Source organism: Aythya fuligula, chromosome 9, assembly GCF_009819795.1.
Source record: "Aythya fuligula isolate bAytFul2 chromosome 9, bAytFul2.pri, whole genome shotgun sequence".
Classification (NCBI taxonomy): domain Eukaryota; kingdom Metazoa; phylum Chordata; class Aves; order Anseriformes; family Anatidae; genus Aythya; species Aythya fuligula.
The window spans coordinates 15,703,842-15,716,914 of NC_045567.1; the positions used below are offsets into that span (position 1 = coordinate 15,703,842).

The 13,073-nt window shown below is 48.2% G+C and overlaps 1 protein-coding gene across 1 annotated transcript in view; it reads right to left on the reverse strand.

Annotated features, from left to right (window-relative positions):
- The window catches only part of LPP (LIM domain containing preferred translocation partner in lipoma), a 222,415-nt gene that overhangs the window by 169,034 nt on the left and 40,308 nt on the right, over nt 1–13,073 (reverse strand). Inside the window, exon 3 of the mRNA XM_032193775.1 lies at nt 3,889–3,998. Within this exon, the coding sequence (XP_032049666.1) occupies nt 3,889–3,998 (110 nt within the window). The remainder of the gene's footprint in view (nt 1–3,888; nt 3,999–13,073) is intronic.

The following is a 13,073-nucleotide window of genomic DNA, read 5'->3' on the forward strand; positions in this document are numbered from 1 at the left end:
TCCGTACCGAGGCGGCGCGATGCGGCCAACAATTGCTCTGGGATGCAGGAGATGTGGGCACTATTTTTAGCCTGCTGCTGGCCAGCCCGGTGACCCAGGCAAATCACTTTCCCTGCTTCAGCTTCCTTATCAGAGAGAGACCGGTATTTCTTTTGTGAAGTGCTCTGCGGCCTGTCAATAAAACATGCTGATAACGGCCAGGGGCTGTTGGGAAAGAGGTGATCTCCCGGCTCAGCACCGTCCGTGCTACGGTAGCAGCTCAGGTCCCAAATTAAAATCAGACCCGGGCCGCAGACACAGCACCTGTGGGCAATTAGCAGCGATTTGGAGACGCGTGTTTTACCGGGGTGGCCCTTGGCGGGTCTGCAGCTCGGGGTCACAGCTGCTCGCAGGCACCCAGCTCCTGCCCCGACAGCTCCAGCAGGCACTGGGAAGCTTCAAGGCTCCGTGTGAGCCTCTGCCGGACAGCCCCAGCCCTCTGCCACCCCAATTCCCCCGGGGAATCTGCAGGATGCCCCCTTAATGGTTCGGCCTCCCCCAGGATCGACGCAGGGTAGGGGCCAGCCGTCGGCAAGGGTCCTGCTGGGAGCAACACCGGGCACTTGGAGAGGTTTCCTGTAAGGGTTGCTCACGTTTGCTTTCCTTCAGAATGCCCTTTTTGAGACTAGAAGGCAAAAAGAACAACAACAACAAAAAATCTCCCTGTCTCCCAGATCTATCTATTTCCCTTTGACAAACAGTGATTTCATTTTTCTTCCCGTCCAGGATTTTTTTTTTTCTCCTTTTTTTTTTTTTTCTTTTAAACTGAGCACAAGCCAACGTGGCAAAAAGCTCTTTGCTTATGTCCTTATTTGTCAAACACGCCATCGCCGCGCCCTCACCACCATTCTGGGAACAAGCCCTTGCCTCCGCTGCCTGACTTCAGCCGAAGGGGAACTTCCCAACACAACTGGCCCCCAGCTCCAAGACGCTGCTTTTTTAAAATAAACATTTCCTTTTCTCTTATTATTTTCTTTTTGGTTTTTTTTTTTTTTTTTTTTCAAAGCATTACAGTTAATAAGAAAAGAGTCAAAATTTCCTTCCCCTTTTCTCCTGCCCTGCTGTGAATCTGAACGTGAGCTAGATGAGGAAACAGAAATTACAAGAAAATGCCAGATCTACTGCAAAGTTGTTTCATGGCCCACTCCTCCTTTGATTTCAGCCAGTGTAGGCATCTAGAGGGAAGTTAGATACTAAAGTACCTTTTTGGATCTGATCCTAAGTGGTCAGCTCCACTGTCCAAACAGAGATCCAGAGATAAATAGGCCTATGAAAACCGGGCATTATTATTTTAACTGCTACTCCATAAACTCCAACTTAAACTGTAATAATCTGTGCAGCTTGCAGCTGTCTGCGAACGGTAATGCATGAAATGATAATAAACTAAACATATATCTATCTGCTGCTGCCCTCATCAACTTAACACCTAGTATAAAAAACTTTACCTGGAGCCACAGTGCACATTTTTCACGAGCTGTCAGCGGCACGAAACCCTCTGCCATACGGAGAGAATTTCTGCTGTCAAGAGGCTGCGCTGCTGGAGATCCGTTTCCAGCAGTGGAGCAGACGTGGAGGGCTTGCAGCGAGCCCCAGGAGCAGAACCTTGAACCTGCCCCACACTCAGCAATGGGATCGTCTGCTCCTGGATATGCATTTAACGGAGGGGGTGCAGAAATGAAGTGCTTGGGGTCAGAGAGCAGAGCCAGGTTTAGGTTGGAGCACAGGCCAACACACACCCCAAGGAGTGTTGTCTTTGTGCTGTGATGTCCTGAGGCTGTTCAAACACCGTCAGGATTTGCAGCAGAGCGAGCACAGCCACCACCCCATCTGCCCCTTCAGCAAGGGAACCTCTGCCCGCAGTCACATTCAATACCCAGAGGCATCAAATCGTTTTCTCCATTGCCACGTGCCCTTTTCCCTCATCTCCCAGGCCTTACTTCTCACATCAGTGTGGATTTTGCTACTCCTGCAAGACCAGGACTGCTACTCCTGCTCATCTTGCAACACGAGATCTTGCCGGATCCTGATTCTGCACTGGCTTAGGCCTGCTCCCAATATATTTCACTGAGGATGGAAGGGAAAGGAAAGGGGAAAAGGAGCTGAGAGCAGACGAAATGCAGGGGTCTGTGTCTGCTGGGTACACCTGGCGGTGGTGACACGCAGGACTGCAGGGATGCAGCCCCAAGGCTTGCCTTCCTCCCAACAGGCTGCCATCGGAGGAATCCTGATCTAACCAGATCCCTGCCAAAACCGGGGCTGTTAACGCTGCCCCAGCCCCGGCTTTCCAAAGGCAGAGGGAAAGGGTGTGACAAATAACAATTTCATGAGCTCAGCAGGCAAGAGCCAGTCCATCTGGTGGTTGTACCAACAGGCCAGTTTCAGTGAGAGCCCCGTGGTGCTGTGGCACATCTTCGGACAGTCAGAGGATTGAGGCGCGAGGATCACAAGACACAAACCCCTTCCAAAACATGTGGCGAGGTTTCCTCCTTGCAAAAGCCCTTCCCAGGCCATGGCTGGATCTGGAGAAGCACAGAGGCACCACCACAGCCTCTTCCCATTGCACAGGGAGCTGAGCTTTGCCCCGCGGCAGGCGCCTGCTGTGCTGCTGCTTCCCAGCACCCCGGCTCCCAGGGGGACCACGCTTCTTGGAGAGATAAGAGGCAGAACAACACTTGCTGGGGAATTACTTCACTCCCCCAAGGCTGGGAAAAGCCATGCTCCTCACTTGGCTAATGTCTCCGATGGCTGCAGCCTTTCCTGGCAGTGGGAAACATAATTGTCATTAACCCCTTCCCTCTCCAAGGATGCTGAAACCATCACGGGAACACGCTTAGACTTTGGGATAGCCTCCGAACATCTTGCTACAGGCAAGAGTTCACAAGAAGCCCATGAGGGAGAGAAATGTTTTCTTTTTATAAAGGCACAAAGTGGATGAATCGACTCCGGAGTTCGTGGCAGGGTGAGGAACAAAGTCAGACCTCTTGAATCCTGTTTAATGCCTGCTCACTTGGCTGCTGCCAGGCTCAGCTCCAGCGAGGGACAGAGCGCTGCCACCACCTTCCTGGGCCATCAGAGGCAGCCCCACGCCACAGACACCTGGTTACACAACTCTGGCCAGTCTCAAACCCAGATCACGCTGGCTTTGCCCTCACCACTGCTCCCAGAAGGCTCTTTCAGCCCCAGTGCTTAGAAGCTTGCTACGCACTGGCACAGAGGTACTCTGGGCAAGCTCAGCGCCTTCTGCTCCTGCCTGACCTAGCACAGCAGTACCCGGCACTCCAGGTGAGATGGGGAGGTCTGCACGAAGGAGGCCATACCTCGCCATCACACAGGACGTGTCGCTGCCTCGTGCAGCTTACAAGTTGTGCTTCCACCCAGATGGCAAATCTGGAGGATCCAACCTAGCAAAAATGAGGTGGAAAGGGTCCCAGTGACATCACCGGAGCCCGGGCCAGGGCTTATTTGCTGCATTTAATTTTAGGCAACTAAACAAAGCACTTTTAGGATCAGATTACTGCCCTAAGGTCTCTCCACAGTCAGTGGAAGGAGGTGGCCCTTCCAGAAAACAATTCATTCTGGGAAGGTTTCACTCCCATCCACTATCACAAGGACGTAACGCAATTAGTTTTCTAATTCAAGCCGGATGGGAAAAATCCTTTAATAGCCCAGCAAGTTTTGAATGGAAATATTCCCTGCTTGGGAAACAGAGCTTGCTAATGCTGACTTGGTTGTTCCTGACACGTGATCTCAAACCCCAGCACTCTGCCACCTTGTTTTATTACCATTCACTTATTTCCACAGCCCCTTTGGAGCAGTTCTGCGCTCACAATAAAATTCTTGCCTTCTTACCTGCACGTTGAAAGTAACATCATCCATAGGGGGTGGGGGGGGAAAGGCACCTTGTGATGTGATGTTCCCGAGGTCATCCACAGGAGGTGGGGGTGGAGGAAGGAAGTCTCCTAGGAGAAAAAAAATCAAGAGAACTTAAGACTCATTGCAGAGCACCAGCATTTTCCTGAATCATTTCAGAATGTCTCTCTGCTGCCCAGAGAGAAAGCAGGGAGGTAGACCAAGATGCAGGGATGGACTGGAGACTGGCTCCTGGGATGACTCGTGTGATACTCACAGCTCTGCCACTGCTTTTATGGCAGTCAACACATCATTTAACCATTAAATACTCAACTGCATCCCTTGCTGATCCAGGGGATGGCTGTGACAGCTCAGGAGCACTTTCAGATTGCTTAGAGGTCCTCGGAACCCGCAGCAGCCTGGAGGCAGCAGCACCCAGACCAAAACTCACCTCTCCTTTAAATGTGCCACAGGAGGCTGCAAAACTTGCACTGCCGAATGCCCCACATCCAGCCTGGCAGCAGATCCCAAGCAGTTCACTCCCTTCCTGTGCCAAATGACGCCAGCTGGTTTTGGTCACTCTAAAGACCGCATCAGCTGCTGACTGCAAGTCAGGACCGCCTGCCTGCTGGAGGGGACACTCAGAGGGCTGGGGCTGGAGCCCAAAATCTTCGGGGCTCGAGTTGAGGCTGTTTAACCTCCTGGTCAGCACCAAGCCCAGTTCCAACCTCCTACAAGCTTCCTCAGGCTCACAGCAGCTGGACCCAGGAGAGCCAACATCCTCTCGTCTCCAACCGCTCATGGAGCCCAACGTGCTTTTTTGTTTTACCAGCTCAAAAATGATGTTCTCTAGACCAGCCCACCACCCTCTTTGCGTTTCCCTTTCTTATAGGGACCTCATGGCTTCACATAAGGAGCTGCTGGGAAAATCAGAGGCTGTCCTCAGTGACAACAGCCAAGGAAAGGGTGGGCCAGTTGCAAACCCAGAAGCATCCACCTCCTTCAGCTCCGAGGAGGCTTTGTATGTGGGGCTGATGTGTAAAATATCTCCACTTTAAATTTGCTTTGCCTTAAAGTTCTGACAACGTCGATGTGTAAATACAAGTACAAAGCAGCACACTGGCTGCAAAGCCATCCAGCTTTGCACAGGGATGGGAGACCTCTCCTAAAGGACATCTCAGGAGGTGGGAGCAGGAAGGAGAAAACATGGGCAGAGCAGCGCAGGCAGCAGGACACCAGGCTCTGAAAGCACCTCCTAATGATGGGAAAAAAAAAAAAAAAAAAAGGAGCTTGCCATTAGCACTGGATTTGGCTCCTGGGGAGGCAGCTACCTGTAATTTGGACCACTTTGGTATATTTTTATTTCCTCTCATAAAGCTTTATGCTGCAAGCAGAGCTGTTTACTGTTGGTTCTCCTCTGTGCATCTGTGATGGAAGTTTAAGATAAGTGAATAAAGTGTTGTATTTCACATAGCTCAGAGCTGTGGCTTTTGGAGGGTTTTAACCCTTTCTGTGTGGAAACACAAGCTGTCTCCTTGACCCAGCATCGCTCCAGCTCCCAGCTACGGGTCCCCCAGCACCATCCCCAGTGACCAAACCGCTCACAGAGGTGCTGAACCGAAGCCCAGTGACCTGCAGTCCCTGGGGCTCCCCATGCCGAGGATGAAAGCCCAGGGCTGAGCCACCGCAGGGCAAGCTGGGTCTGCAGCCTCAAAAAGATTTCCTGTTCTCCTGCAAATCTGCTAAAGCCACGAGCTATCCAAAAGGCACAAAGTCCCCCTGGAACTTTTAAGGATCTTATTTCCCAGGAAAGTAATTTCTTCCCAGTTTCCCCAAAGTGAGCATGGCTAGAATTCAAAAAACCAACCAACCAACCAACAAACAAAAAAACCCCATTTCTGAATCCCTAAGAAAGAACTGTCCCAAATACAGATGCTCCAAGACAGCTTGAAAACAACACACTGAAAACTAATTTAAAACAAACATGCTGCTCCAATAGACAAAATCCTATGAAACCTACTGGCTCGTTGTATGGCAGAGTTCAAGACTGATTTAAAAAAAATACATGCACAATAACATCTGCAGTATCTCCTCTTTGCTCTATAATTAATCCAACCTTTTATTTCACATCATATGAAATTCAATACGGAGTAGAAACAAAGCAAGAAATATTTTGAAACGAACATCTTAAGTGTTTCATTCTAAAAGTGCTGGGATGTCTGAGTGCTATGTAAACTTCTGTCCTTTGCTTTGAAAACGAACCTTCAACCAACCAATGTGGTTTTGCAAACAAATTCATCTCCAGCGGACGCACGCTTCCCCAGGAATACACACTTGAGATGCTGTCGCTCCAGTTAGCCCCAGCTCCAAAGCCTCACCTCCCTGCCAAGCCGTGCTGCTTTTATTACAACCCTTCAATCCACCTAAGCCAAACCCATGGAGAGAACGGGGTGAAGGGGATGAGATAAGGGAAGGGCCGGGGTTTGTGCACAAGCAGAAGGCTGAGGGGGAAAACAACAATCGCTGTCACAACTTCAAAACAAATACCATTTTGCCACTTTGGAAGAGCCATTGCTCCCCAAAGAAAAAAACATTGGCAAGAGGTTTCAGAAAAAGAGCGAAAGGACAGAAACAATGAGAAGAGCTCTTTTTAAGAGTATGGAAGAAAACACTTCTCTCTGGAGCAGGAGGCAGCTGTACCGCGCCCCAGCCCAGCTCTGCTGCCTCTCTCCTCCGCGGCTGCTAAGCTGCTGGCGACCGGGAAGGGTTTGGACTGGGAAGCAGAAAGCAGATGTGTGATGAACTGGGGGGACCTTGCAGATGTTTGGCCTTTTCCTGGTCCTCTGTGAACAGATGGACTTTCCTCCTTCACAGCTTTAGTTATTTATCCTGCCACTGCACTTTCCTCTTTCCCACACACGGCCGTAGGACCCCGTCCTCCTCCCAGCGAGCTCACGGGAGCAAGTCCTCCCTGAGGCAGGAGGCAGAGCTGTTCCTGTATTGTTATTGGCATTGCTCTATGAATCCCTCAGGCACAGAGGGAAACACATAAACACCGTCAAATCTGGGTCCCGAACAGCGCACGGTTTACAGATGACTTGCAAGGAACAGGTCTTCATCTGGGGGAGAAAAGGAGGAAAAAAGCTGAGTACAAGCTGAGAAAAAAAAACCAACAACACAAACACAAACAAACATCCTGTTTCATGCACCAAGCACCTTTCTCACTCGCAGGCAAACCTTTGAATTCCTAAGTGCACGGAAGTTTTCTGCAGGATCAGACTCATCTGCCTCAAGCCTTTGTTTTCAGGGAGATGCATCTGCCAGTCAGCAAATGAATTGCAGCACAGTAATTGCCTCCCCCATCGACTGACACAGTTGTTTAGACATCAAGATTTGCAGCTTTGAAACTTCTAGACACGAAGATGATCTCACATGTTCAGTAAGAAGAGACTGTTTGGGGGAAAACCCTCGGAAACACACAAAAGCAAAACATCATATTTTTCCCTGGAACAATAACTTAATGAAATCTATCAAGCAACAAAACAGGATTCACACTGGCGTTCCCAGATCTCTGGCTGACATCTGAAGACGATATGCCCAGATGTTTTTCATTTTTCTTCCTCCAAACCAAAATAACCCTTTCTCGTCATTTCTGCCTCTGAGGCTGGTTCAGAATTGGTTTGAATCACCTGAAAAACCAAGCTCCCCACCGGACCCAGAGAGCAGAGTACAGGCAGTGATGGAGCAAACCCCCACTGACGCGTTTCTCTTCTGCTCCAAACAGCTGAGCAGATGCAGTCATCTTCCATTCCCCGGTCAAATATTTAGCTTCTACTGCAGAAAGCCAAATTTGGGGGTGATCTACAGTGAAACAATTAAGATTTACACTTTGAACCTAATCCATCAGGGCTAAAATCCCTTTGATTAAGCTTACCGTGAATTTCTCTCCGCACCCATTGACCTGTATCCCACAACAGCCACAGGAAAACCCTGCAGAATCCTGCAGCACTGCAAAGTGCTCTGGAAAATTTCATGTTGCAAAAGCCACACTGTGGAATTTTTATAGAAAACGTCAGCTCGATACGGCACGGTGACTCGTAGGTGCCACCACGCCTTACATTGACATGCTGCCTTTTCCTGTAACATCTGCATTTAACATCCATCACTGGACGAGGAAAACACACGATTAAAATCATGCTTTGTGCTGGCACATCTTCGGTCAGAGCCATGGCCCAGGTGGTCCTCGGCACCGTGTTGGTACAGGGGAACAGCCACACCATTACACACCAGCTACACAACCCACTTAATTACACCGCATTCACCTGCCACGTACAAAATAAAGCCAACCCAAAGCACTGCTCAAACGACCATTTTCTTACCAATTACTCACTCTACCATTTGAACTACTTTTGTTAATCAGCTACTGTATTAATAAGCAGGGGGAGAAAAAAAAAAAAAAACATAACACACTGGCTAATTTTATTCTTAGCATTTAAAAAAGGAATACTGAATCTGTCAGGTAGTTGCACTAAAAATTTACTTCACCACCTGCTAGCTGAAATATTGCTTTTATGGATTTATATTGTATTAAAAGGTCACTGGCTGTTTAAGTCTTAAACAGTTTTAATCATTCTAAAAGTCTCTTAACAGTAAGAAAAGGAAGCTCAGAACAAACAGCAGCAGGGATTCTAATTAAAAGGGCCAATTCATCTAATTTTATTTGGGGTTAATTATTCAGGATTCACTCTCTGATGTGTAAGGAATAGCAATTAGTAATTTTAGTGATTTGAGGAACATTGGAGGTGTAATCAGTTAAAATGAGTGAGTGTTTACAACACAAGATGTTGAATTAGTTTCTCCCAGCTGGAGAACAGGAACATTAGTCCCCTACAGTTCAGGACTATGAATCGCAGTCCTGCTTAAAATATTCCCTTCAAATAAAAAACACACGCCAACAATCATCTGGCAATTCTGTTTACTACACGACGAGTCAACAGGCAATGTGTACCATGGCAGCTTGCGTTCCTCACCCCATCCTCCATCCCATCGGCCAACTGCCCGAGCCCCTGGGATCTGATAGAAACATTTCCCCAGCATTTCTCCCACCTGCGCAACTTCAGCCAGGCTATCAGCCTCCTGTCACGCAGCCTTTTGCTACAGCTCGCTGAGATAATGAAAAGAAGCAGCCTGTGAAACTTTCAAATGTTAATTAACTTCTGTGTTTAAATATACAGAGGAAAAATGACCGTGCGATTAACTTAAAACCTCCAGGTACAATTCCTCCTACAAGCACAAATCCAAAATAGCTCTGCTGGAATCGCTCTGGCCTTCTTCCAGCGTTACTAGAGCAAGGAGAAGTTACTACAGCTCGCAGGAGCAGCAGATGAGGCTCTGCTGGGGACAGGGGAGCTGCATGGGCGAGTGCCAGCGGGGAGATCCAAATCTGGCTGCTTTGACGTTCGGGTCTGAGCAGAGATGGTAGCCCAAAAGCTGCTTTTTCCACCTTTCAGGAAGTAACTGGGGTTTATCAGCAGGTAGCACAGCCACATGGCCACTGGGACAGGAGCTGGACCCCTAAGCTGAAAGGTTTCAGCGTGGCGTGACCGCTACAAGGAGCAAAGCTGGCACACCAGACCAAGTCTCCTTCAAATGATTCAGCTTTTATCAAGCAACTTGATTTAGCACAGACAGCTGCTATTTTTGGTGTTGTGTACACAGATCTTTCATCCCGGCTCTGGTCACCGGTGGGGAAAATCCCCCCCTTCTTTGGTTCACGTTAGAACTCATTGAACTCCCTCTCAAACACCCGCAAAGGCAGTAATTAGCACAGGGATAGGAAACGAGGGCTCAGTTCCCCAAATTATGCAAAATCTCAGCTGCTTCACCGCACTGGATGCCCCTCATCATGAAAACAACACTTGTGTGATGAGGCTGCGTTTTCAGCCAGCTTGTGGCTGCAGGCACCGAGGCGTGCCACCCTTTCCAGCCACGCAGCCTCGGCGCCCCAAGGATATGGGTGTATGGGGAGGCAGGTGAAAGCAAAAGCTTCTTTGAGTCCCCCGTGCACATCAGCCCATCATCCTACACGCCGTATGCTTATGAAACATGCCACCAAGTACAGAGACATCTACACACGGCTGCGTTTTGATTCTTCAAGTCGTTTTTCCGTGTGACTGTGGGGACAAAGCATTCCAGCTAACGTCCCCCGCCGACCTCTCTGCAGTGGGGATCAGATATTTTGCTCACCTCGACAGCAGGTGCTCTGAACGCCATGCAAACGGAGCAGTTCTGCTCCCACGCGTGCTGTTACACCTAGCGGGTATCTCCGTGACACCGGTGTCTGCACGGAGATGAGGTCAGCTGGTATCAGAGATCAGCTCTCAGGAAAATAAACCTGTCCTTTACTAAGGTTTACTGAGGCACCGCAAGAAACAGCCTGTGGCACTGTGAAATGTTAATTAAAATCTGTGTTAAAACAGAGGGAGGAAGAAGAGCTGTAGGATTAACCAAGAAGCTCCGGGTACCACTCTTTACTGCAGACTTCTTTCAGGACTTAGGGCATGTTCCTTAGCCCCGCTGTGCCTCGGTCCACAGGCTCACAAAGCCATCCTTTTCCTATCCTTACAAACACACTCAGCGGAGGGAAGCCTGTCCTGCTTGGTCACTACTACAACAAGATCCCACTTGGAGCTGCAGCTGCTCAGGTCCAATAAACGGGGACAAAAATAGTTCCAAACGATTTTAAAAAATGACAGAAAACAGCCTGCTCAGATGGAAAGATTTCAACACAAACAACTGGAAATAGGCTGGAAATCGGGGCATCTAAGGCAGAAAAGCAAACCCTATCCTCAGAGGGGACACACGCCGCATTCCTGCACACCATCCCGCTCCTCGGAGCAGCAAAAGGTCCACGAAGCAACTCAGCGAGGGAAGCGCTGCCTTAGTCAGAACAAAACCGAAAGGGGTTATCTATTTGTTTATTAGATGATGGTGTTAAACTCGTTTGTTCATTGCTAAGAGTGCCTGACAGGAGTTGACACAGGCATTAATTTACAAAGGAGGCTGTTGTGAAGGAGTTGAAAAAATGAGTTATATCGCTGGGTAAGAGCTCGTTCTCTGTGGCTGCGGCTGCGTGGCCTGATCAAAACAAATTTTGTTTTTTTCGGCACAAAGAGCCACGGGTCAGCTTTCTGCCCCGAGTGGGCAGCCGGGGAAGCTCGGGACAGCATCCTTCAGATGCATCCTTTCTTATCACCAGTCAAACCCTCTCTGTGCCTTGTGATGAAATACAAGACACTGTGCAGATCAGGAAAGCTACCTCCCAGAGCTCTTTATTGCCAAGGGACTTCCTCAAGTTTCGGAAGCTGCAGCCAATAGTTTTTAAGCAATCTTGGACTTATCTTTGCTTCTAATTGCTTTTTGTTTGTTTGTTTGTGTGTTTCGTGTTGTTTTCCTGCTTTGGGGGTGGACTGACATCTGAATGGTCCGAGGAAACCCTACATGTTGCAGCCTTGGAGCCAGCAGCGGCCCGTGCTGCGGAACATCTGGAGGCACTGGATCCATCCTGCTCCCCCAGCATGCGAAAGAGAGAGCCAAAAGAAAATAAAAAAACCTGCTGTAGCCAGAGCACTTCCTTGGGTGATGGGGTCAACCTGCCTGCGAGGCATCCTCTTCACAGAGTGTGCTGCCACTGGCTTGATAGAGTGGAACAAAAACACCAAGTGGGAAACGCCTGGACAGCTCTCACAGATGAACTGAAGAAGAGAACACAAGCTGATTTTCAAACTGGCTCCCTCAGTTCCTTCCCTCCTCCCTCCCACCCCTCCCCGTGTAACTCTCATAAACATCCACACTTGGAAAGACTAAAGCAGAACTCGTGTCTTTATCAGATATGCCTTAGCTCACTTCACTGTTTTCAGCAGCACAAACAGCACTGGCTTTCTTCCTTCTGCTGCAATTAGTCAATGCTACTGGGGAGCAGAAAAAGGTTGCTAGATTTTCTTCGCGATATAAAATGAATTTGCTTCTTATTCACCAGTGTAACAGTTGAATAATAAATTACATCCTTAATCCTTGAAGATTATTCAAGATAAAATCAAATGTTGGATAAACAGAAATCATTTCTATTTTCTTCTTTCAAAGTAAGTAACTAATGCTCCAAATCTCCATATATAAATACAAATTTATATTTATAAATACATATAAATATACATAAAAATATGTTTACCCATAGTGGTGTTTTTTCTCATGGATGGATTTGGTTCTTTTTGCCAGTTCCTGCTGGCAACGTCACACATGATCTGGCTAGATCATGGAAGAGAAATGGGATTATGACCAGATGTAAAAAATAAAGGAGGTATCGGGAGATGCTTTACACCCTCTCTGCAGTACTTTTGGATAGCATGGAAAGCAGAGGACAAAGTGTGATGTAGGCTCTCTTCTTTGAGCTCAATTTTACCCTAAAGCACTGATCCACAATGTTTCTCAACCAATGATCACTACCCAGCACCCCAAAGATACTATACACACTTATATGTGCAGTTATCACCACATTTTAAGAAGAAATGCTTTAAAATTTATACTTTCTTACATAATTCAGCGAAGTAACTGACCATCACTTATAGTGGCCTCCTGGCAGCTCACGGACCTCTCTAGTTCAGGAGCAAACTGCTAAACTGACTTTTTAAATAAATAACTACATTTCTGTTCTCTATATCCCACAGAATCCTCTACCAAGTATCCCCTTGCCCCTTCCTTCTCCTTGCTGGTCAGTGCCAGCACTATGGCAGGTAAAACAAGAGCAGAGAGAGCAATTGCACACCTCTGTGCCACTTCCCATCGGTAGGATGCTAAAATGTGGAAGGGAGGACTTGCTCGGTGCAGAAAATGGATGCAAGAGAACTCAGCCCTGATGGGCACTTCTGAAAGCTGCAAAAAAGCAGAGGTGGATGCCAGAGGCACAGAAATGGCACATTAGAGGCCAGGATGACGATGATATTGGCACTCATGACACTGCTAAAACCCATTACACTAAAATTCTCTCCCTAAACTGACCCAAGCACGCTGCCTATTCTGCAAACAACAGCAGGCCATAAATGCCAGCACTGTGGTTCCTGTGCCAGTTTGGGGGAAAACACATCTCTCGTCTTGCATTCCCTATGCCCATGGCCACGATATTGCACTTA